At 41.9% G+C, this 26,096-nt stretch overlaps 1 protein-coding gene across 2 annotated transcripts in view; it reads left to right on the forward strand.

Moving 5' to 3' along the window:
• LOC111149030 (adhesion G protein-coupled receptor A3) overlaps positions 1-26,096 on the forward strand; it is a 134,403-nt gene that overhangs the window by 46,364 nt on the left and 61,943 nt on the right. For both annotated transcript variants that reach the window (XM_022505918.1, XM_022505919.1), the window contains exons 3-5: positions 10,880-10,951; positions 17,435-17,506; positions 23,472-23,543. In XM_022505918.1, the coding sequence (XP_022361626.1) occupies positions 10,880-10,951; positions 17,435-17,506; positions 23,472-23,543 (216 nt within the window). The remainder of the gene's footprint in view (positions 1-10,879; positions 10,952-17,434; positions 17,507-23,471; positions 23,544-26,096) is intronic.

Genomic DNA, 26,096 nt, shown 5'->3' on the forward strand with positions numbered 1-26,096 from the left:
TTTATAAACATGTTTTAGTTTTGGCTGCTAGAGTTGCTGTGGTTGTTCATGCACATCATACAAAGTATGGGTGTGAATAACTACCCTTTTTACACTTACTTTTTAATTTCATTTTGGTGTTTGACTTATTTTCCGTCATTTATTGATGAGAAATCCCTATACAGGATAGAAACATACCAGGTTGCCACACCTGTTAGGTGATAGGAAGATGCTGCTGTGATTGTTTTTAGCTAAGGGTCTGTTTATACCTGAATCCCAGAACACCACCTCTGTTTTGTAGGGTCACAGATACAGATATAGATAGGATAGATGGACTCACACATGCATACGTATGTGTACATATATGATTGTGTGTGTATATATATACATATACGCAGACTAAGACCCCAGTGATGACTTTGGGACCTGGGCCATCTCTGTTGGGAAACATTTTTACCTAAGCTCTGCATTTCCTACAGACCCTTCAAAGCCCACACCTGAGTCTTGACCTCACTGCCGCTGTGTGGGACCTGCCCCCTGTACTGTCACCATGGGAGAACAGCACACTGCAGAAAGAAAGAAAAAGAGATAATATGGCTAGGCTCTTCCTGTTCTGGTTTTGAGAAGGAAGGACAGGGGGCAAGGGTTCCAGAGGAAGCGCCCTATCAGTAGGGCCTTTGTCTGTGAGCATGAGCTCAGACAGAACTCCTTATTCCTGCAGGTTCCTGCTGGGACCAGTGGCTGGAAAGGCCCCAGATGGCCTGAGAGCTGAGGCTGGCTGGTCCCTTGTGGAAACTCCCTGGTCTTTGGTTTATCTCGCGCTCTAAAAATTATGTAAAACAAAGCAATCCCATAGCCAGTGGCTTGACCCTTTGCCAGGAGTTCATGACCAAATACTGATGAATGTCTTCTCAGGCCTTTCCTGGTATAGTTCCATTCATCTTCTGTGGGCGTGGAAGGTCGGTGTTGGTGCAGGGTGATGAGGAGGGAGGCTTAGGGGGGACTTGGGGTTTTCCTTCCCCTGTAGCCCAGCACTGTCTTTCTCACAGTTACACTTTCTACGGCCTTACTCTTCTCTGATTTGCTGTACTGATGTTATAGCTAAAGCCTGTATAGATTTTGTAATTTCCATGCCACCTCCTTGAATAACTTCTTAATTCTTTCTACTCTTTTCATAGCTTTTCTCATTTTCCCTCTCTACCAGGTCATCTAACTTTTAACTAACCTACTCCACCTGTGTCCCACTGTCTAAAGACTATCTTGTCCTTCCTTCATGTCAATCAACTTTGTTCTTTGAGTTGTATGCTTTGTATTCTTCTGTGATTTTCTTCACTGTAGGATTCTATTCATGGACTCTGGTTTGCTTGGGATCTCATCATATATCAGTGAAATATCTTAGGGGTCTTCTCTTCCAAGACCCTGCAGAGACTTGAGGACTTTGTCTTGGGTTCTCTGTGTATCAGACACAAGCTGTGTGAATGCAGTGGTTGTTACCAGACTGCTCATGGTTGCTGTAACAAGATACCATAGACTGGGTGCCTCAAACAGCAGACATTTATTTCCTTCTACTTCTGGGGGCTGGAAGTTCAAGATCCAGGCACTGGCAGGGTTGGTTTCTTCTAGGGCTGCGGGGAAAGGATCTGTTCTGGGCCTTTTTCCTTGGCTTGTAGATGGCCTTCTTCTCCCTGTGTCTTACCATGGTGTTTCTTCTGTGTGTGTGTGTGTGCGTGCGCACATTTCCTCTTCTTGTAAGAACAGTGGTCACATTGAATTAGGGCCCACTCCAATGTCGTCATTTTTGAGTTGATTACCTCTTTAAAAAACCGATCTCCAAATACAGTCCCATTTCCAGGGAAGAGGCATTTGGACTTCAACAAGGAGTTTTGGAGGGGACAATTCTTATGACAATGATGTAGCATTTTTGTAGATTTGCTAATGTCTGCTTTCTTTGCCTCTTCCTAATTCCTAATTACTCTGCCTTGGAAGGGATGAAAGAACAGAGGAAAAGGACTTGGTTTTTGGCTATTGAGTTCCAAAAGTCTTACCGAGTCCAATACAGAAAAGAAATTTGAGAAAAGGTAACATAAGAGGAACTTCCTCCTTTTCGAGATACACATTCTGTGGGCTCACTGGGGAGTTAGAGAGAATGTAGAAAGATCTTATATGTTGGTGAGTCCGTAAGAAGGGTCTCATCTTTGCTTCCCCATCCCTACTGGTTTAGGGAAAGGACAGGGGAAAAGACCATGTAATAAAACCAATATATGGTTCTGAATCTAAGGGCAAAGGGTCTCTGAAGCCTCTTTCCTGGAGAAGAAGCAAATCCTCGAAATTTCCCAGGGCCCATTGCAATATAGGGGCAGAAGAACTGGTCACATAGCCATTGAGGCACATGGGCTAGGACAGTCCTGTAGAGTTTCCCAGGGGAACAGCAGACTGGCCCTTGTTGAGCAAAGAGATGTGGTTGTTTGCAAAGAGCTGGCAGTAAGTGACTTATTTAGGGTCTGGGCTAGTCAAGTTGAGTTCTGGACTGAAGACCTAGCTAGCTGCTTAAGTGACTTGAGGTCTTTGTAAATGACATCAGTTTCAAAATTTTCAGAGTTACTTGAAAAAACGCAGTGGCTGATTTTATTCCTTCACTGCTCGTCCTTCCTGCACGTCTCTCCTTAGGTCTTCCACATGTGAGCCTGAGAGCATTCGGTGCTCCAGCACTGGGCTGAAAACCACTCCCCTCCGCCCCGGGAACCCTCAACCAATGCCTGAGAGCAGATGGTGGACAATCACCTGACCACCCCGCCTTTCAGGAGGGGTGACCCCTCGGCTGCTCTATGCTCACTTCCACAGTTCCCCCTTGGGACTGGAGGTCTCCTCATCAGTGCCCCTTGCATGGGCTTCCTTCCCATTAAAGGCTGGCTGCGTTTAATTAACTAGCAAGTACACTTCAGAGATTAAGGAAATCTGCACGTCAAGCTCCCTCCGTCAGTTCCTTTGATTTGAAGGATAGCTTCTGAAGGGGATTCATTTTTTCTCTCTCTCTCCCTCTCTGATACAGTAAAACAAGCCTGGGTGTACATATCCTTCATTTTAGTGTATTGTGATTCTCCCTCTTTTTTTTTTTTTTTTTAAGGTTTATTTTTTTGAGAGAGAGAGAGAACATGCAAGTGGCGGCGGGGGTGCTGCTCAGAGGGAGAGAGAATCTTTAAGCAGATTCCCCACTCAGCGCAGAGCCCAACTCAGGGCTCGATCTCACTACTGCTGAGATCATAACCCGAGCTGAAACCAAAAGTCGAACTCTTAGCTGTCCGAGCCACCCAAGTGCCCCTAGAGTATTGTGGTTCTCGTTATGTATTTGTCTGTATTTAGTGACACTCTTCTATAGACTTATTACTGACACTAAAATGACATACCAGCAATGTGTTTGACTCCCAAGCTTCTGTTCTATCCCAAATGATGGGTCCAGGTCACCATAGCATCTCTTTCTAGCTTTTGCCAGGGCCAGCCGGAGCCAGTAGAGTGATGGGGGATGTTTAGCCATGGGGCTTTGAGAAAGTTTTCCTGGCTTCTGAGGAATAAAGGAATAAAGAATCCACTCTTTGTCATGACTTTGTGCTTGGAGGTGGTTTGTGGACCTTGGCATAGCCTATCACAATTGAGGGTCAGCCTGAAGGCCAAGTTGACTTTCTGGGAAGGTCAGAGAAACGTGGAGAAACCACTTATGCTGTCCTAGGTCTTTATTTCCGTTAATGCCAGAGAATTTCCTCTATTGATGAAACCTTTTTGAGAAGACGTTTCTGATACTTGCAATTTAAAAAAGCATCTTTTCTGCTACACTTGACATTCTTTCCTAAAGGAGCTTGCTCTGTTTTCTAGGAACTATTAACACACTGCTTTAATTTTGTTTCAGCAATTCTTGTGCACTTTTTCATTTATGTTTTAACGATCCAGCATAGTTGGATGTAGCAATAGACCCTAAAGTTTGACTCCTGTTCCCTAGGGAAGCTGTGATTGGTAAGGGAAGGGGAGATGTTAAATGAAAGAATCTGGCTCTAAATATCTTTTGGCAATGCCTGATTAATATGGCTATTATTAAGTATTATATAATATGTCAAGGAGTTTTTATTATTAAAGAAAAAGTGTATCTTTAAATCATATTACAGTTCTCAGTTATTCATGAGTGGTATAATGTAGAAACACATGTAGTTCATCATTGGCCACAGGTTTATGGACTACTTTAGCTAAATCAGTACTTGTAGATGTGGCTTAAAATCTGAAAAGGGAAACATATGTTTTAAAAAAGACGGAACTGACATATATTTTTGTTTGCAGAGCTCTTTTGCTTATCCAATACAAGTCAAAAATATGCCAACTGAATTTTCTTCTAAAATATCATTTCTCTTCAAGGTGTAGGATGGGGATCATTTGGGCCAGGGGAAGACAGGCACTAATAGGTTGGGCCTGATGATTAATTTTATTTCCTGGGACTTAAAATAACTCCCAGGGACTTATTTTGTTGGGAACAAAAAATAATTTTTATTAATGAAAATTTTTAAACATACAAATTTAAAGAATTAATGTAGTAATCTCCCATATCACCAATTTATTTACCCAGATGCGATAATTAGTAATGATTTGCTCCATTTTTTTTCTTTCTCTTGGAACATGCCTACACATACTACACTTTTGCCAAATTACTTGAAGGTCAATTGCAGGCCTCATGACCCTCTGCCTTTATTGAGAAATGTAACTAGTTATGAGTGAGATGCAGCTGTCTCTGTGTTGCCTGAGTTTATGAATATCATAATGATTTTGTAGCTAGCTGTAATTTACCAAGAAGACTTTTGTAGTGAAGGTCAGGTAACATAATTCTGTCTCTCAGCCATGATGTACTTTTTTATCCATTTATCAACTGTCTTCATCCATCCTGGCTGCTGTCACAAATACCATAATGGGGTAGCTTGCAAACAACAAACATTTATTTTTCAACAAACATTTTAGTTTTGGAGGCTGGGAAGTGTAAGATCAAGGTGCCAGCAGATTCATCGTTCAGTGAGTGACTGCTTCTTAGTTGGCTGTAACCTCACATGGCAGAAGGGGATGAGGACACTCTGGGGTCTCTCTTATAAAGGCATCAATCTCATGCGTTAGATCTTGGCTCTCATGACCTAATCACCTCTCAGAGGCCCCACCTCATAATTCCATCACTTTGGGAGTTAGGATTTCAAAATACGAATTCTGGGAGGACACGAACATCCAGACCATAGCCGTGTCCATCTGCACTCTGTAATGTCTGTCAGTCCCTCTCAACCGAATAGATGGATGTAGATCCTGCCTGTGTGGAGCTTTGTTCTCTCTGTGAAGGTGGTTTAAGCAATCAGTAGAGAGTAACAAGGGCCACAGCAGAGAAAATACAGGGCACTGTTGTTCAGAGAATTTTTTTTTTTTTTTTTTTAAAGAGGAATGCTGTTCAAGGTATAAAGGATTTGTAGGAGTTAAGGAAGAAAACCAGGATAGAGGTGAGGATAGATGCTGGGGGAGAGTGTGTATGTCAGGGACAGAGCAACTGTGTGCCAAGGTCTGGAGGTAAGAGAAATAGGACTCTTTCTAAAAATGTCTTGAAATATGACTAGTAATATGAAGAGAGAAAGGCTGGCTAAGTGTTAAAGAAAAGTGTGGAGCAGAATAGGAAGTCAGGTAGGGCCAGGGCTGTGGAGGGACTTGTAAGTTACTTTAAAGAGTCTGGACTTTATTCTAAGGGAGCTGGAGCTCTTGGAGGTTTTAACCAGCACATGTTCAGTTTTATGCTCGGGAAGATCACTTTATTTATTTATTTTTTTTTAAAAGATTTTTTATTAATTTGAGAGAGAGTGAGTGAGAGTGTGAGCTAGGCACAAGTAGTGGGGAGTGGCAGAGTGAGAGGGAGAAGCAGATTCTCTGCTGAGCAGGGAGCCCAACACAGGACTTGATCCCAGGACCGCCCCGAGATCACGACCTGAGCTGAAAGCAGACATGTAATTGACTGAGCCACCCAGGCGCCCCAGGAAAATCACTTTGAAGTGTAGATGAGAGGAGCAAGGACAGCAGCCAGCACTGTGTGGGGGCGATGATGGCAAGTAGGAGGGAGAGGTGAATGGCTTTCCCACAAGGCTGGAAGGCTGGACAATACCACATCTAATAGCTCTTTCCAATGAATAAAAGTTATCAAACATGCGAGAATTTGAAAGAATGGTATCTCTAGCACTTTGATTTAACCATTGCCAATTTCTTGGCATGTTTGCTTTATCTGTCTCCCTCTTGCTCTAGGTGTAAATTGACTCAGTTCCTTTAGTAAATCTCCACTGTTGTCAGTCAGAAAGATGTGTTTAAATCCTGACTTTTGGCTTGGCCACTCAGAACTTGGCCTAGTTTCATAATCTTTTTGCAGGTGAGTTTTTTATCTGCAGCCAGAATCCTATCTTTTGGGATTGATTCTGAGAGCTTCATGGGATGGTAGGTGACAGATACCAACTTGCTGAAATTAGTGATTTGTGTAACTGAGGAGCTCAGAGAATTAGAGCTGGACTTCAGGCTTGGCTGGATCCAGGGGCTCAGCATTAATTCTTTTCCTATCTTTTGGCTTCATTAGACAGGCTCTTATTTATTTATTTATTTTTTAAGTAAGCTCTGCACCCAGCATGGGGCTTAAAATTCATGACCCTGAAATCAGGAGTTACATACTTTATATACTGAGCCAGCCAGGTGCCCCCTAAACAGGCTCTTAAATCGTGGTAGCAAGAGGGTCTTGGGGTTACCTCTAGACCTCTAATTAAACCAGTGGAAGTGGCCATTCCGTGTCTCCATTTATCTCCTCCCCACTGCCCCAGGCCCTAGGTTTAGTTGGACCGGGTTCATGTAATCCTGCCAAGTTACTAAGACTACAGTGTTTGAAAAACCTGGTTGGAGGTTGATCCAGGGCCATACCTGGAAGAGTGGTGTTGGGGATTCTGGAGCACTGTCTGTACCAGATGGTCTATGAGAGAAGTAGGTGTGCTTCTCTCCAGTGCAAGGGAGAAGGCAGCAAAAAAAAAAAAAAAAAAACCTAAAAAAAAAAACAACCCCAAAACCTAAAAAAAATGTTTAGCACAGCAATTAAACATGAAATAATTGATAGCAGTCATAGTTTGAGTTATCATTGTTAAATTCTGGAACCTTTCTTACATGCTTTCCTTCCTCAGCTCCACCTACTGTAAAGGTTTTGAATTTTCTCCCCCCATAGGAATACATTTTATTTATTTATTTTTTAAGGTTTTGAATTTTTGAATGACTGACAGTCTTCCCCTTTCTCCTCTTGCCCTCAAAACAGAGCGGGTGGGTAGAGTCTCCTTGAGATCTGTGCCCTAGATGTACATGCTTGACCTGGTGCTGGGGGCTTTCATGTTAGTGGGCCAGTGTCTTCATCTGGGTTTTCCCAGGAGCAGGTCCTGAGATGGAATTTTGGGTTCAGTTGGTTCATTTGAGTGGTGGTCCGAGAAATCTCACAGATCAGGGAGTGAGACAACGAGAGGGGCCATGTGTGGTGCCTTCCTGGTGGAGCATACTTCATCCTTATCCCCCCCGGAGGCCGGGCTGCTCTTGCTCCCCTCTCTCATGGGGCGACGGTTCTTCTCAGGGTCCCTTATGCCCTTCAGTTCTGATTTCCCTGGAGTGGCTCTTAGGAGTCGGCCAGCTGAGAGAAAGGCTGCGGGACAGAGTGGCGGGTCGGGGGGCAGCCATCCTAGGCTTGCTTTCTGCCTCTGGAGCCATTTGGGCCCCTGCCAGGTTTTGGGGATAAGGGATGCTGAGGCCGTGGCATTTGTAGCAGGGAGCTTATTCTCTGCCTGGTTTTCTTTTTCTCTTCAAGTTGCTACCCCAAGAACATCTCTTTCTTTACTCCTTAGTTAAGAGGAGAACTTAAAAGCTGATTAGAAATTCAGAGAGAAGGAGGGTAGGATTGGTGAGTTTACCTGAATATCTCTTGATACTTTTGTTACCGTCCAATTCCATTTTGTGAAGCTACCTGGCCTTTTTAGATATTTTTATCTACTTTATTGAAAAAAAAATCTTAGAGGCTGTGGTACCAAAACAACAACAACAACAACAACAACAACACCAAAAAACAAAACAAAATAAAAACCCAAACCAAAAAGTTAGGTCAGCTGCCAGCGTTGACAAAGCTGTTTTCTTGTGGAATAGCAAGTCTGAGTTCTGATCAATGAAATACTTAGTAATGGTAATCAGAACATAGATTTTATGCTTAATGGTGTTTTTTTTTTAAGATTTTATTTATTTATTAGAGAGAGCATGCACAAGCAGGGGGAGTGGCAGAGAAAGAGGGAGAAGGAGCCTGATGCGGGGCTCAATCCCAGGACCCTGGGATCCTGACCTGAGTCGAAGGGTGATGCTTAACTGACTGAGCCATCCAGGTGCCCCAGTTATTTTTTTTTTTTTCTTTTTCTTTTTCTTTCTTTCTCTTTTTTTTTTTTTTTTTAAGAGTTATAACATACTGGGAGTTCAGTATTATTTAGACAAATAGGGCTCTGATCTGGGGAGGAGAGTGGAATGGCTGTTCTGCGCCGCCCCCCCCACGCCCCGCCACACTCCCGAAGAGCACCTGGTGTGTGACTCTGGGAGTAAGACTACAGAAAGAGGGAGCAGGATTTGCTGTTGAGCATTGATGCTTCCGGGGTTCACATACTGCACTTCCAGAGAAGTGTTACTGAGGTGTTCTGACCAATGTCTATCACCATGTATTAAACAGCATGGCCAGTGTGGGAAGCCAGTGTCAGTGACACAGTGAGAATGCTGGACTTGGGGTGCCTGGGTGGCTCAGTTGGGTAAGTGTCTGCCATCGGCTTAGGTCATGATCCTGGGGTCCTGGGATGGGGTCCTGCATCAGGCTGCCTCCTCAGCTGGGAGCCTGCTTCTTCCTCTGCCACTCCTGCAGCTTGTGCTCTCTCTCACTCCGTCAAATAAATAAATAAAATCTTAAAAAAAAAAAAAAAAGGATGCCAGACTTAACAGTAAATAAACAATCGCTGCCACAAAGGGCAGATGGCCAGTCTCATCGGGATGTTTTTGTGAAATTTTCAGGAAACCTGTTCAGAAACTAAACCCAGTGTTGTCACTAGTATATATCAATACTTTCAATGAACCATTAGAAAAAAATAGCATGTTATGAAGCAGGCCGTACATCAGATAGTTTTCATTAGCTGATGGGACAGTAAAATTGAATGTGCTTCCTTTCACTGGATGGAAGAAAATAATATGGGTCGGTGCACACTACAGTAAGACTTCCTTGGGGTTCTTCTCTTCAGCACAGGTAGACAAGGGAAGTCAGACACTTTCTGAGTTGGTGTGGTTTGAAAAAGTTACACGCTGTATTTTTCTCTAGTTTATAAACTGTTTGGGCTCAGGCTAACATCCCATGATGGGGCAATCATTATAGAAGATCCCAGAGACATGTCACATCAGTGTCATGCTAACAGGTGGCACCGGTGGCTCAAGACACACTTCTAGGAAGGCCTTTTTTTTAAAAATTTTTAAAATTTTTTAAAGATTTTATTTATTTATTTGACAGAGATCACAAGTAGGCAGAGAAGCAGGCAGAGAGAGAGGGAAGCAGGCTCCCCACGGAACAGAGAGCCTGACGTGGCGCTCTATCCCGGGACCTGAGCTGAAGGCAGAGACTTTAACCCACTGAGCCACCCAGGTGCCTCTAGGAAGCCTTTTAAGTCTCCAGTAAGTAAGGGACTAGAGGACCTGGTGAGGTGGTTTGTAGTGGGCGTTGCTCTGCGTTTCTGAATGGTTTCACCAACTCTGTGTGCAGCCAGCCCTATGCCATTCGTATTTATAAGGAGATGTCACACACCTCCTTATAACACCAAGGTGTTGCCACTGTTAGGGGAAGAAGGGAGAAGGGAAGGACAAGAGAAGTTGCAAAGCGTTTCTGTGCATAGTCTGATGCCAGGTGCCCTGAGAGGTGGCTGGAAGCCACTTTTGGCTTCATCAGGCAAGGTTCTGAGTGAGTCCCCTTCAAGGGTGTGACAAAGCTCAAGAGTGGGCCAGCCACTGGCAGGAATGTGGTCAGGGACAGTGGGCCACTGTTCTGCTTCTGAGTGCTCCTGTAGTTGACTGTCTGCTATCTTTGAGACCTGTGTGAACATTTGTGTGGGGCCACTTGGGTCCCAAGCTGGACCCAGGCTCCCACCAGAGAGCAGCAGCCTTAGCAAGAGGCCCAGATCCTCACTGGTGGAGGGCTACAGCTGTGGCGCTCACCACTGGCCCACGGTGGCGGTGTGCTGACATGGTAGGGCTGTGCACAAGAGTGGGAGTAGATTGAGACCGCCCTCAGATGCCCTAGCCTTGGGGGCTGCTGGAGCTTTGCTTTGAGCTACATGTTGTGAATGATCACATTTTTATTTTATAGGAATCCTAACCATAGAAGCCCAGGGAGGGAAAAGATGAAAAATGAAATGACATGAATTTTAAGAGTGTATATTTTAGAAGATGGTTTTTAAAAATTCAGTTTGTGTTCACAAATATAATCTCTGATTTGTTTTGATAAAACTCAAGTATATATAGCATACTAAGAATAAAATTGTAGAAAGAATATATAGGATCGTGGCTTGGCCATAACTTTGAATTCAAACGATATAGGGACATATATATCCTTTTTTGTATGTGCCTTTATTATATTGACCAAAACAAATGGCTTTGGAATCAGATTTCTTGAATTTGAATTCTGGCTGTGCCACTTGCTATAGAGGTTAACCTTTTTGGCGTTGATTTCCTCCCAGTATTTTTGTTTTCTGTGTGGCAGGTATCTGTAGTTTGCCTAAATATTTGTTATAGTGCTTATAAGTGATAACTTTTATTCTGTTTTTAACAGGGACCTCCGAAATAATCTCATTAGTAGTATAGATCCAGGTGCCTTTTGGGGACTTTCATCGCTAAAAAGATTGTAAGTATTTGAATTGCTTGCCTACAAATTTGAACTGTTCTTTTATTTTTCTTTCTTTCTTTTTTTCTTTTTAAAGGTTTTATTTATTTTATAGCGAGATAGAGTATGCATGAGAGAGAGAGAGCGCACGTGTGCACGGAAGCGTGAGCAGGGGAGGAGCAGAGGGGGAGGGACAAGCAGACTCTGCCCTGAGCTCAGGGCATAAGTCTCCATCTCACAACCTTGAGATTATGACCCAAGTTTAAATCAAGAGTTTCATGACCTGAGCCACAATCAAAAAACTGACTGAGCACCTAGGCACCCCTGAACTGTTCTTTTTATAAGGAGCTATTACCCTCCTTCAAACTTTAACATGATTAAAAGAAATGGATTTTAATTTTTTTAAGATTTTATTTATTTATTTGACAGACAGAGATCACAAGCAGGTAGAGAGGAGGAAGCAGGCTCCCCGTGGAGCAGAGAGCCCGATGTGGGGCTTGATCCCAGGACTCCGGGATCATGACCTGAGCTAAAGGCAGAGGCTTTAACCCACTGAGCCACCCAGGTGCCCCAAAAGAAAACAATTTTTAGTTTATTGACTAGGTCCATGATAGAAAAAGAATATTTAATAGAGGTAGTATAGAAAGTGGTTAACTTGTGCGGTAATTTGATTTATTTGATGGGAGATGGTTGAGTCCTTCTTACGCTAAGGAAATGATTACTGTATTGGCTTTGCCAGTGATGATCATATGTCATGCATAGAGGATTTTCAAGGTATGAATGCATGCAAACTCTGTCTGTTGTATGTGCGTATCATTTGAGGCCCCTTTTCTATGAATGGTTTAAAGTCTTGCTTTTTGCATGTATACTTTATCTGCGTGTTATTATTTCAAAACCAACAAGCAATTTTTATTACTTCTGAAGCTCAACAATTCCCCTTCTCTCCTTTTTATGTGGTTTCCACAGCTGCCTATGAACATTCTCCTGTTGGCGAGGTTGTCCTACACTCAAGCCCTGTGGACTGTCCCACCATCCCTTATTCCTTCGAAAGACATTTCTTACTATTAAGTGCTGGCTGCTTACCATAGCCTGACTTGTTGGGAAGAGCCCACAGACCCTTCGGGGCAACTCTAGTTAATGGAAATAGCCCTACCACACGCACATGGGAGCCGTCACAGATAAAGCCATCCTCAGAATGTGCCAAGGAAGGGAGAGGGTCACCTGGGGGGGGGGGGGCTGCCACAGGAGTAGACCTCCCAATCTGACCTTGCTCCCGAGGGATGAGTCCTGCATATCGAAAAATAACAAGATGGGCGTTCTAAGCAGAGTTGGTGTGGAGCCAGAGTGTGAAGTACAAAGTGGAGTGCAGTCTGGTCACAGAGAGATTAGGCTCTCGGAGGCCAGAGATGACCTGCCGGGTTAAGGAACTTTGAATGTCTTTAGACAGCGTGGGGCTAGCGGGACTTTTTGAATATGGAGTTGACATCAGACTTGTGTTTCAGAATGTTTCTGATGGCAGGAAGGAGAAATCATGTAAGTGCACACAAATGGGGACAGAGGATGTTGGGGATGAGACGATGCTTTCATTCTTCTTAACAATCAGCCCTTCCTCTGTCCCTGTCTCTCTCTCTCTCCTTTTTTTTTTTTTTTTGTTCTATCATGCTCCTTTATTTGTTTGTTTGTTTATTTATTATTATTATTTTTAAATATTTTATTTATTTTATAGACAGAGATCATGAGTAGGCAGAGAGGCAGGCAGAGAGAAAGAGGGGGAAGCAGGCTCCCCGCTGAGCGGAGAGTCTGACATGTGGCTCGACCCCAGGACCCTAGGATCATGACCCGAGCTGAAGGCAGAGGCTTTAACCACTGAGCCACCCAGGCACCTCTATTTATTTATTTAAAGAGTTTATTTTTAAATAATCTCTATGCCTAGCACGGGGCTCAAACTCACAACCCTGGGATCAAGAGTCAACTGCTCTACAGACTGAGCCGGCCAGATGTCGCTCTCATGCTCTCTTATTATTTAATGTTTATAAAGTATTGAGGGTGCCTGGTTTTGTTTTTTGTTTTTTGTTTGTTTGTTTGTTTCCCGTCGTCTTTGTTTCCCGTGTTGTTTGTATAATAAAATAAGCTGCGTTTGCTCTGAGTTGAATCATGCCAAGACAGTTAAATGCTGACAAGGACTTTCTCTCCTAATAATTTTAACATCTTGTATCTATGATTCTGTCCTTCCAGACTCATTCCTTTTTACAGTCAGGTCCGATTGTTAGAGGTGGCTATGCTATTTTTGCTTATTTAAAAAATACTATTTATGCAAATATAATTTTTTTTTCATCTAAAATGTATCCTCTGAAGCTCTCCTCTCAATGCCCCATCTTGGTCAGTCCTAGTGTTCAGAGTTCTAGAAGATGAGACATCGCAGGAGTTAAAGGATTCTCCCTTCACTGTGTAACATTGTTTGAAATTTCAGTCAGATCTTGTAGGAGGGGACATTACGACCATGGTTTTTCTTGAGGCCACCGGGTGGTGGTTCATTGTTTTCATCAGACATTGGTGCGCTCCGGACGCCCTGGGTTGTCTCAGGAGGTCTCGCCCTGGATCTCTTTTCTTCCCTGTACACTCTGCTCTCCATTGTTTTCCAGTTAAGGCTTTTTAATGAGGCAGGTCAGAAAAACGGGCCGTCTGGAGCAGGGCAGTGGTGTTAATGCAGACTGGAGTTCTGGGTAGGGAACATAAGTGTTGGAGGTGAGCAGGCATTTCGGGGGCGTTGGAGTAGTGGCTCTACTTGGTGTAGAGCCCAGCAACAGTAGTAATTGGGTCCAGCGGTGAGATCCGGTGGTGAGACGGAGCAGCATCCGTTCCGTTGAAGAATAAAAATGGAGTCTACTGTGGGGGTCCAGTGGTGCGCCTGGCTCCAGAGATCTGGGGGTAACTCCGGGGCACCTCAAAGGGTTGGCAGCCGGGTGGGACCCAGGAGCCTGGATGTGGACATCGACTCTACTTACCGGAAGAGGGAGCCGTAGCTAGAGCACAGCTGCTGAGAGCTGCTAGGACTCACCCGGTCTGACACAGACGAGGGTGTGGAACGTGGCCATGGTCAGGCTGCTGCACCAGCCCCGAGGGAGGAGGGGCAGCTGTGTAGTGAGCTTGTTGATGACCTTGAGTCCCTTTCTTTGTGCTCCTCCCCAGGGGCACATGGGCACCCTGTTTTGATGGGTCAGTTTGAATCAGGGTGGGAACAGGAGGCCTCAAGCAGGAAGCTGGAGTGTGGGTGTTCGACCCACCCTATCAGAAACTGGGGCTGAGGGGTGCCTGGATGGCTCAGTCGTTAAGCGTCTGCCTTCGGCTCAGGTCATGGTCTCAGGGTCCTGGGATTGAGCCCCACATTGGGCTCCCTGCTCAGCGGGAAGCCTGCTTTTAACCCTCTCCTGCTCCCCCTGCTTGTGCTCGCTCGCTTACGCTCGCTCTCTCTCTCTCTCTCTCTCACTGTGTCTCTCTGTCAAATAAATAAAATCTTAAAAAAAAAAAAAAAAAAAGAAAAGAAAAAAAGAAAAGAAACTGGGGCTGAGGCCAAACTGTCTTTGTTTTCTTGGCCCTCCTGGCAATTCTGATGCTAATGTTTGGGCACTTCTAGAATAATCTTTCCCTCTAGCTTCCCCCTGACTCCCTGTGAGAGGGATGTGATGTCATATTACCAGACAAGACAGACAGCTTACTCTCTTCCTTTGTGATTGGCCCCCCTTTATTTCCAGCTTGTTGGGAGGGAAGCTCTTTTTAGGAGCGTAACATGCTAATAATATCTTCACGTTGAGATACAGGTTGAAGGGAACTTGACTGCTAATACAAAGCGGTTTCATCAGGGTGTTTTAAGGGTAGTGCAGAAGATCTTTGGTTCTCTACCCAGTTCTCCATCCTTCAGTAAATAATTTCTCAAGTACTTCCATCCGAAATAAATAAATTTCTTGTTCAGTAGCATTTAATTACTGGTATCGTCCCTAGCACTGCCTGAGCGTTCTTTCACTGTATTACATGTTAAGTAGTCTCTTGTGTTCTTGCCTGGGAAGGTAATTGCCATTTATAATATTCTTCCCACTGGAAAATACATTCTTAATTTCAAGCAGCTGACGTGTAATGGGACTTAAGGTATATGACTTGCAAGCTGAGAGAGTCCTATATGTAAACTCAATGAGATACAAAGATATTCTGTGGTATTCATGTTTGCTGGTTGCTTGTGGATACAGGCGTTCTTTCTTATGGGGCTCTAAATCATTCATTCCAATTGTGCCTCTCACTCGACAGCACACATAAAGCTTTTTTCTAAGTGTAGCAGGCCTTTGCCTTTATTTTATAGATAATTTGAATCAGGAAGATTAAGTGGCTTTCTGAAGGATAAACTACCAAAAGTAGGTAAAACCTAGACCTATTCACTTTCTCTTTTGCTTTATCAACAAATTCAGGCAGATTCTCAATCTAAATAAAACCCATTATCAATACCTAAATACCATTTTAAATAGGTATAGCTATAATGAAATTGTTTCCCAAAGAATCAGTGGTAATTACACCAGTTAAAGCTCAGAAGTGAAACAAGATAATGAATTGAGCCCAGAAATGCTTGTTTAAGCAGCAATTCACAAAATGATGCCTAATTTTCTTAAACAGTAAAACCCAGAAATAAAAGGAAAATCAGCTGGAATTAAAAAAAATGTCCCATCGGATTACATACCTCACTTTAATATTCTGAGGAGCAGGAGCCTGGAGTCACGGCACATGCGGGTAAAGTTTCGTATTGCTTAAGTTTTTTTTAATCAAAAGTTGCCATAAGATAGGAAAGGCAGAGCTGTGAAATTTAGGGAAACTCAGGATTACCTGATCTAGGTTTCAGAATACCTCGGAGAGAAACTTAGTGCATAGGTATTCGATTCAGATGTTCTGTCATTATCATTTCTGGTTTCTCGTCCAGCTAATACAGTTTCTGCTGTTATCAAGTTATACAATTTAGAACCCAACAATTTTAGTTCAGAAATGGGTGGTGCAAATTGCTTCTCTAAAGAGTAACTCAGAGCATGACTCAAAGAATAGGTACTTTTCCACTACAAAGAATAATATGGACATTGAAGAAAAAGGTGATAAAAATATTTTTGAAAGTTTGGTTTAGAATCTTGCTTTAATTCTTTTATCAAAATCCAAGGGATGAATAATTCCTGAGGAGGAACTGATAAAAATTAAGATTCATTGTTTTTGGGGTTTTCTTATATACAGCTTAGTAAATCTAGTGATGGAAAAATTGTTGAAAGCCATGCTGTCTTACTTGAGGGTTACAGAAATTCTCATTTATTTCATTTATCTCTACTAAACATTTTATGTAGATAAAAAGGAAAAAGCTTCATGGATTGAGGAGAAAAAAATATTTGGAAAGTAATAAAAGAAAAACCATATTTAGAAAGTAACATAAGAATATGAGTGGGGTGGGGCGCCCGGGTGGCTCAGTTGGTTAGCGCCTGACTCCGCTCAGGTCATGATCTCAGGGTTCTGGCAGTGAGCCCTGCATGGGGCTCCATGTTCAGCAGGGAGTTTGCTTCTCCCTCTGCCTCCCTGTTCCTCGTGTTTACTCTCTCTCTCTCTCAAATAAAGAAATAAATAAAATCTTTTTTAAAAAAGTTAAGAGTGGGGCGGCCACGTGACTCAGTTAAGTGTCTGACTCTTGATTTCGGCTCGGGTCATGATCTCAGGGTCATGGAATTGAGCCTCTCCTTGGGCTCTATGCTTAGTGGGGAGTCTGCTTGGGATTCTTTCTTCCTCTGCCTCTCTTCTCCTCTCTCCCTCCCTCTCTTTCTCTCTGTCTTTAAAATAAAGAAATCTTTAAAAAAAAAAAAAAAGAAAAGAAAAAGTTTAGCGTGATGGGAAAAAATAATTAGGCTGTTACCTAGAAAAGGTAATCTGGCCTGGAGACTAAACCATAGATCTGTGAGGTAAAAGCAAACTCAGTTTTCTCATTACAGTCAAAACTGACTATTTAAGGGATGACATCAGAAAGCATTAAATTTCAGGAATTCTTAAGAAATAAAAGTTCCAGCATTTTGGTAATTTGCTCCTTTTTCTTTCGTCTGTCTGATGTTCACTGCGACTGGGCTCTGTCCCTAACTTCCCCAGCATAATGAATGGTGTAGGTCATCTAAGGAATTCTTTCACAGACAGTAAGATAGATTGAGTCTCATTTTTACCACTCCAGTTTTATTGTGAGTCATTTTACAGGAATAAATGCTTGAAATATAGAGGGCACTGTAATTAGACAGTGCTTAGTCTGTACGCGGCAGAAGTCGGTGAGAGCAAGTACTATTTTGTTCTCTCAGTGCTCCCCTTAACTCACTGAAGTAGGTAAACTTCTCCGGGATGCTGAAAACAAAGATCTTGCATGATACCTGGGTGCTGTTCTTGAATATTGAACATAGGAAACCTTCATCCAAGAGAACTAATTGAAGACACTTTTTTCCCTTTTCTCTTTAGGGATCTGACAAACAATCGAATAGGATGTCTGAATGCAGACATATTTCGAGGACTCACCAATCTGGTTAGGCTGTAAGTATGTCTTTTCCATTAAAATATAAGAAAACATATGAACTGGTACCCAGACATTTATAGACACCTGTGATATGTCTGATAGTAAAGTAGCAGCTGTCAGGATTATGGAAGGAGAAGGAGCTAAGGAGCTGGAAATTCAATCGTGGGGATATAATGTCATCAGAACATAATACTATGTATTATGCGCGCGCGTACGCACACACACATGGAGAGCCAGTTAACGGAGTATATGCCTTAGAGAACATGTTCATGTTGGGAGAGATGGGTCAGAAGCTTTCCTGGTCTGGATCAGTTTCCTGGAAGGGGCAAAACCTAAGCTGATGGTGCAGAGATTGCAAAGATTGGATTAGTTAGAAAGGAAAAAGAAGCGGAGCCAATGATGCATAAAGGTGGAAGAGAGCGCAAAGCCGGTTCCAAGGGGAAAGCCATCCGCATGAAGAGTAAAATCACCATTTGAGTCATGCCTCTGACTTTGCGATTTGGGGTGAACCCACTTTTCTGAGCTTTTTTTTTTTATCTGTGAGGTTTTCAGTACCTCAAAGTTTTTATAAAGATTAGAGTTTGAATGATCTGTATCCCTCTCTTATAATTTATATATAATATAAATGCAAAAGAACTTTGTATAAGCCATCAAATACATTTTTATTTTTAAAATGAGGAAGCTCTGTTTGGGAGTGACTAGAAATAAGGCTGATTATCTTTAATAGAACTTTGTATGGGAGCATATGAAAGGCAGACAGAGGCTTAGAACTGATTTAACAATAGGAAGCCACTGAAGGACATTTATGTTGGGAAAGTGGCATAAAGTCCTGTTTTATAGAATAGTTGTCTGCGAATAGGGTGCAGGATGAAATTTGGGATTTAGGGTCGAAGGTCTAGTTACAAGGATTGTCTGTGCCTGGTTCTTTCTCTCTGTGGCTTTTCAGAACGTTTCTGCAACTTCATTCATGATAACTTTGAAAAAGCTCTTAGGGCCATCAATAGTGAGATTATTTCATCTTTGCAGTAAGGGAGGGGACTTCAGATCACTTGTTAGGCTACCACAAGATACTCCTGCTTCTTAGCAAACTTGCAGTATTTTTCAGTGAGCCTTTTTAAAAAAAAAAAAAAAGATTTTACTTATATTCTTGACAGAGAGGGCCAGAGACCATAGGCAGAGGGAATGGCAGAGACAGAGGGAGAAGCAGGCTCTGCACTGAGCAGGGAGCCCCATAGAGGGCTTGATCCCTGGACCCTGGGATCGTGACCTGAGCCAAAGGCAGATGCTTAACCATCTAGCCACCCAGGTGCCCCCTTCAGTGAGCCTTTTAATTTGGGAGGAGAGATACATGGCCAAACTTAAGTGTTTAAGTATAAGATTGATTTGGTATACAGCTTTGCTCATAACTTGAAATTAATTAAACCAATTGCATTTTTCTTTTTTTTTGGCTGGATTGCAGCAATTTTATTTCAGTGCTTCTGTTGTTTCTTCTTAAGAGTCTTACATTTTTGGTTTTGAGGACTGCATAAGAATTGGCAATATGGGGACGCCTGGGTGGCTCAGTTGGTTGGATGACTGCCTTCGGCTCAGGTCATGATCCCGGAGTCCCGGGATCGAGTCCCGCATCGGTCTCCCAGCTCCATGGGGAGTCTGTTTCTCCCTCTGACCTTCTCCTCGCTCATGCTCTCTCTCACTGTCTCTCTCTCAAATAAATAAATAAAATCTTTATATATATATAAAAAAGAATTGGCAATATGAAGCATTGATGAAGAAAAAAATCTGTTACATTTTTGGATAGCTGTGACTCAAGAGATGAAGAAGAGTCTGGAGTTTACTTTATCATCCACATCAGTTAGTTCCCAATGAATTTATAACTGATAACTGTGGCCCAGGGATTATCGACCCATCAGCAAGATGGGTTCTTTAGGCAAAAGTGCTAGAAGGGACAGCCATTACGTTAGGGCCACTTGACTACTTCCTTATACTTTTTTTTTTTTCTTCCTGCCTCAGAAACTGAAGTTTTGGGGAGTTTTAAAGCTTAAATTCATCACTTATATTTTTATTAATTCTGTGATAACTGTTGTGAGACTTTACCGGACATTTGGTCAGGTGAATCATTAAAACAGTGGGAATAGCACTACCAAGTTCTCTACCTTGAGATTTGGTTGAGTGATTTTGTAGCCCATGTAATAATAGGTCACTGTGACTCTTATAAGGCAACACTCTGTGGCATACACAGGAGTAAACCTGACTTTATATTCTCTAAAGACTGTTCTAAGAAAAATTGCCATTTGAGGTAGCTTAGTAACTTCAGGGCAGCATTGCAGTGGAGATGCTCATCGTAATTTGGGTTGACACAGGTCTAGAGTCATGGATTAAGAAACTTTGGACAAGTGTGCTGTATGGACAGCCCCGATCTGCAGATTTCTAGGCTCTCTGAGCCCGCCTGTATGCCCGTTGTGAAGGCTGATAACAGTCTGTGTTTCCCACAGGGAAGAGAAGCATCTTCTCTAACAAGTGGAAGAGGGAATTTGGTTAGCAGTCGGGCATGTAGTGCATTTCTTGCCCAGCCTATTTCCCACCCAGAAGAGCAGGTGTAGAGCAGGAGGGAATCCAGAGCGGATCACTCTTTATAGATACTTCCTTTACTGCTTCTTCAGCTGGTTTCTCTGGGTTGCTTCGGAACCTCGGATCTGGGACTTGTGGGGCCTCTTTCTTAGCCGAGGAGGCTGGAGTGGAGAGCCCCCCAGGGCCTGGGTGAGACTTCAGCAGACAGGCGGTGGCCTTCTTGCCCATGCTTGCTTCTCCTCGGTTTGAAGTAAGTCGTGGCTTTGGAAATTCAGGTTCAGAAAGCAGAAATAACTTTAAATATGTCTGAGGCTTCAGTGGATGTGGGGGGATTGATTAATTCTGTGTATGGATCTGTGCCTTTGTTGATGGAGAATTTCTGGGGAGAACTGTCTCAGAGGGGAAGACGTAACTTGTAGGGGTCCCTACCCTCTCCCTCTACGGTGCAAATAACTGCCAGACCGAAGATGGGGAGCCAGAAATGAACTTCTGTGAAGCTTCTGTCCTTTACTTAGGACCTTAATTTCCAGAGAGGTTGTTAGGAACTCAACAGATCAAAAGCTTTCTTTTTCCCCCTTTTTTCATGAATTTTGATCAGTTTAAATTTTTATTTTTTTTCTGAGAATTATACCTTTAATACTTTTCTATCAGAAGTAACTGGTGAGTGGGGATGCCCCGGTGGCTTAGCTGGTTAAGCATCTGCCTTCAACTTAGGTCACAATCCTGGGGTCCTGGGATTGAGGACACCCGACACCCACCCCCCAGGGGGCGGGGCTGGCTCCCTGCTCAGCGGGGAGCCTGCTTCTCCCTCTCTCCTTGCCCCTCCCCCTGCTTGTGCTCTCTCTTGAATGAATAAATAATGTTTAAAAAATAAATAATCAGTGAGTGATGTTTATAAGAACTTCCTTTATACAACTGAGCAATTACTGAGATCATTAAGTAATAAAACCACATACAGATTTGAAGGAAAAGTTAAACTACCCTTCCATCACTTCAGATGTATTGTGAGCTGGCCTGTACTAGTTATCTGGTGGATCATTTTCAGATTTTTCTATTGCCCCCACAAAGGTACAGGCATACATACAGAGCTTTAAGTGTGTGCTCTACTCAGCAATTTATTGAAAAAAGTTATCAGCGTGTCATTAATCTCTTTTCAAGAGGGTGACATGTTGATATAGTTCATGTTTGTTAATAATTACGGAATATTCCAAGTACAGAACTGATTATAATTTAGTCAATTATTCTTCTGTTGCAGGAGATTCCATTTATTGCGTTTTCCCCTCCTTTAACAAATTGGCCCTGGTAAACATCGCTTGTATATATATAGATGATGCGTCATCATACATATTTAACCTACAGGCATTCAAGTGTATCTGTTTAGCAAAAAGTCAAGTAAATAAAGAAAAATTAAGATATTAAGAAACCACAGCGTAGAAGGTGGGAGTGGGGATGGACGGAGATAGTTCACCTGCTACTCCATTCAGGGAGCTGATAGGACATGGGAGCAATGACTTTTCTGTGCGGGTTGTCATTCTCAGTCCCTTTTTGCTTCTTTTGTGTAAGTATCTCAGAGCTGGAGTGTGACTCTAGTGTTTTAAAACGTGTGTAAGTTTTTATGGTTCCCAAACCAAAGCCAGTTACTCTGGTGTTCAGCCAGCCTTGCTCCGACACTGGAGGGAAAATTGGTTTGTGTTGGGATTTACGGAGAGGATGGCATGTCTCACTTCAATGTGATTCCTTCCTCTGTGATTTTTAAGAGGAAATAGCTAATAATATCTAATGATTAGAATGAAATTACCTAATAATTAGAATCTAATGATTCCTGTAAGATGCCATTATTTTCTTTATACTTAAGTCCTATGTGTGTATGATAGAGTTTTATTTTCAACTTACCATTATGGAATCTTCAAACTTGTAAAAAACAAAACAAAACAAAACAAAAAAACCAAACATTAGAGACCATTGTATAAGGAATCTCCATGCACCCTTTCCTCAGTCTTAACACTTGGCAGCTTCACAGCCAGCCTTGTTTGAGCTCCATCTGCCATCTCTTTGTCTTCCAGACCTGAGTAATCACATAATTCCACATAGAATAGCTTCATAAAAATACTGCTGTTCACTTTAATTGCATCTAGGTTACTTTTTAAAAATACAGCAGTGATTTACACTTCCATCAGCAATACCCTTTTCAGAGGCTACATTCAGTATCCCCTCTGACAGGCCAGAAAAGAGAAGGGCATCTCTTTCATTGTTCTTTTAATTGACAGATACCCTTTTTTTGTTTGTTTGTTTGCTTAAGTTCCCAGGTAGTTCTGTGAAGATCAGAATCCTTTTATCCAGACATTTTCTATCAGAAATTTGTATGCTACATTTAAAAACCAATCCAGGGATGTTTTTACTGAATTTCATTGTGTATTAATTTGTGAAGGATTGGCATTTGTGTAATACTAAGTCTTGCCATCCAGGAATACACTGCTGCAGGATCCATCTGTTAACTGTCACTTTCTCCCACATGGGAGGGATTCAGCCCAGACTCCAGAGGAGAGGCGGGCCTCCTCCCAGGTCTCAGGACATCTTCCTTGAGAATTCTGGGTTTAAATTCTATCTATTCTTGATACTACAATAGGTTCTGAACAGAGCTTGTGGTGGTTAGACCATCCTGCCATCTTCCCAGAGCCCTCAGCTCTGTTTTACTATTAGAAGCTTCCTGAAGATAGAGTCTACATCCTGAATAGTCAGTCACCCCTACTGAGCACCTACTGTGTACCCCAGCTTGTTACTATCTGCCTGGCAAATAAGATCTACAAGGCCCTCTGCTCTTGGAGCTTAGGGTCAAGTGAGGAATCATTATGGGTATAACAAACCACCTCAAATTTTAGCATAGGGTGTTCTAGGGGAAACAAGATAGGTTAAGTAATTTGCCCAAGGACAACACTGAATTTTGTGTTTTAAACCCTGGACTCATTGTACTCTGTTGTCATATTTTATTCAGTTCCTGGGGGTTGGTGCCCCTGCTTATTCAGGTCATCCCTGTCCTTTTCTTGTTTTTACATTTCTGTTTTCTTAAGTGAGGTTGAGTTAACACATGAAAAGTAATTCACTTATAATGAGAGCATGACTAAAGTTCTGGCTCAGTAAGGTAGCTTTTGGGTTCACCTGGTATTTGGTAGAAAGTCATTATCTGATAGTAATAATTTTAAAATAATTTTGTTCCTTTATATAGATTAAGAACAAATTTCTTCACCCTTGGATAACACATTTACTAGTTTCCTTTTTATAAGATTTAAAACAACTTTCATAAATTCTTTATAACATTACTCAGTGATTATAGGATATGCTAGCAAATTGTGTAAAATGATAAATAATTGTTAGTATTTTTTAAATGAAATTATTCTTATTACTTTTTTTCCCTAGAAACCTTTCAGGCAATTTGTTTTCTTCATTATCTCAAGGAACTTTCGATTATCTTGGCTCACTACGGTCTTTGTAAGTAAGAAATTTTTTTTTCTGTTTTGATAAATATATCTTGGTTTTTAAAAATTAAAAACAGTTATTAAATGGTTTCAGAGGCTTCATGGGGAGAATCTGGTGATTTTGCAAAGGTTAGACTCTCACTTGAGAGTGTGCATTCTCATTGAAAAACCTACTGTAAACCTGAATGATGTGTTTCAGACTGGGACAACCATTTTCTCCTTAGAATACTATATCTCTCTATATTTAGAGTAAATAAATTGACAATTCATTCTCTTTCATTTTATTTTAAAGTTAGGGAATATTTTATTGTTTGACTAGTGGATGAATCCCCAAAAAATAAAATATCATTCCTCCCTGTGAAGAATCTATAATTAAGAATATTTTATGTTTTGGGGATTTACCTTTATCCTGTAACCCTTTCCCCAAACTGAATTCATAAGTTGTTACTGACGTTGCTAGGAATGTTTATGTAGAATACTTGCTTTATGAAATCAATGCAAAAATATATGGATACAGTTCTCTGTAGCTTTAGAATTGGTGGGTTGTTTTTTTTTTTTTCCCTCCACTCCTGGAGCACTTTTGTTAACTGAGATTGTATGGGCGTGCCTTTTGACAGTAATGGTATTTCCAGCTGAACTATAATATATTTCAAACTGTAAGTTATACTAATTTCTATTGGAAATACAGTTAAGTATAATGCTTTTTAAATTTTTATTGTGTATAATTTATGGGATTGGCCGTTTTTCCAAGGAAGAATGTCTTCTTCCCTAGCAGTTGCTGTTTGGTGTTTCTTGACTTCTTTCCCACCGTCCCTTCTCCTCCCCTCCCCTTCTCTGCTGTTTTTCTTGAATTTTCTAGACCTATCAGTTAGCAGTTTTCCTTGAGATGTAGCTAATACTTAGGCATTCATCTGGCTCCTTGGCATCATGGTGGACCCATGTACATGCTTCTGGAGCCATGTTGGATTAAACTCTGTCTGGTCTTTTTATTGCCATTATTTTTTAGTGAAAACATCTTTTTTTAGCATATTTAGTGGGCTCAGGTCTGCCACTTCTGTGAAGTTGAGAAAATAAAAAAGATGACAAAGAATAATCTGGCTTTTGAGACCCTGGATAGCAGGAATGTAAGAAGGATTTTCCTCCCAAATTGGGGGAAAATGGCCAGTTTTTATTTTTTTTATTTTTTTAAGATTTTATTTATTTATTCGACAGAGAGAGATCACAAGTAGGCAGAGAGGCAGGCAGAGAGAGAGGAGGAAGCAGGCTCCCCATGGAGTAGAGAGCCTGATGTGGGGCTTGATCCCAGGATCCTGATCCTGGGATCATGACCTGAGCCAAAGGCAGAGGCTTTAACCCACTGAGCCACCCAGGCGCTCTGGCCAGTTTTTTTCTTTTACCCACTAGTGCTAGAAACCGACCAGAAGGTGGTACTTAGGAGTTAGAAATTAGTCCAATTCTAGGGGCACCTGGGTGGCTCAGTGGGTTAAAGCCTCTGCCGTCAGCTCAGGTCATGATCCCAGGGTTCTGGGATGGAGCCCCACATTGAGCTCTCTGCTCGGCAGGGAGCCTGCTTCCCTCTCTCTCTCTCTGCCTACTTGTGATCTCTGTCTGTCAAATAAATAAATAAAGTCTTAAAAAAAAAAAAAAATTAGTCCAATTCTAATTCCCACCCTCCATTTTTTTTTTCCCCCCAGAACTAATAAGATAAAGCCTGTGTTGGTGTGCTGTGTTAGGAGCACACGTTATGTTTGCTCTTTGCACTTTGATTTATTTGTATAGAACAGGTTACATTCTGTATTGGTTGTATTTATTTTGTTCCACTATTATATAATGTCATGCAGGTTGACAGGGGACAGTATCTGTATTTATTGTTATTAGCTGGACTTAGCATATTGTGCAACACATAAGTAGTGCTTTGTAAAACCAAGTATTCAATAAATTATGGTGCTTTTATCCCAGTTGTACATATTATCCTTTGTTTCTTATACCCAGGTGCCAACTTATAAAATTTCTTGCCTCATATAAAAATAATTCTGTATTTTCTTTCATATCAACTATGAGGTATTCTTTTGCTTTCAGTGGGTTAACTTTATACCCCTTAAGTTGGTAAGTATCTTCGTATCACTTGGTGCAAGTGGAGAAGTGTCCGAGAGAGTCTCCACTCTTGATAAACTTAGACTCTGGTCAGACAAAATATAACCATGATAAATGGTCAAATATTCCTTTATGTTACCAAAATTAATAGTTTGTAGGCATTTAAGGCAAAAGCATGGCCATGATGCTAGAAAAATTGGAGACGTGTTCAAGGTCAAGTGTTAGTGCCACCATGCTTACTGATGAATGGATAGAAATTGGATAGGCATAAAAGATGGGAGATTTAGTATTCCAGACCCTGGGACTAAGGAGCTTGTTGCCTAGAAGAGGGATGATAGCTAGATTTGTGTTTGCATACCAGCTTTGATTTCAAGCGTTTAGTCCCTGAATTACCAGGGAGGTATGCTGGGGTCAGCCATCCTGCCTGTCCTCTCACCGGAAAGGAAAACAGAACCAGTTGGTGTTGTATGCC

This window comes from Enhydra lutris, unplaced genomic scaffold (assembly GCF_002288905.1).
Source record: "Enhydra lutris kenyoni isolate GAN:26980312 unplaced genomic scaffold, ASM228890v2 scaffoldscaffold21, whole genome shotgun sequence".
Lineage (NCBI taxonomy): Eukaryota > Metazoa > Chordata > Mammalia > Carnivora > Mustelidae > Enhydra > Enhydra lutris.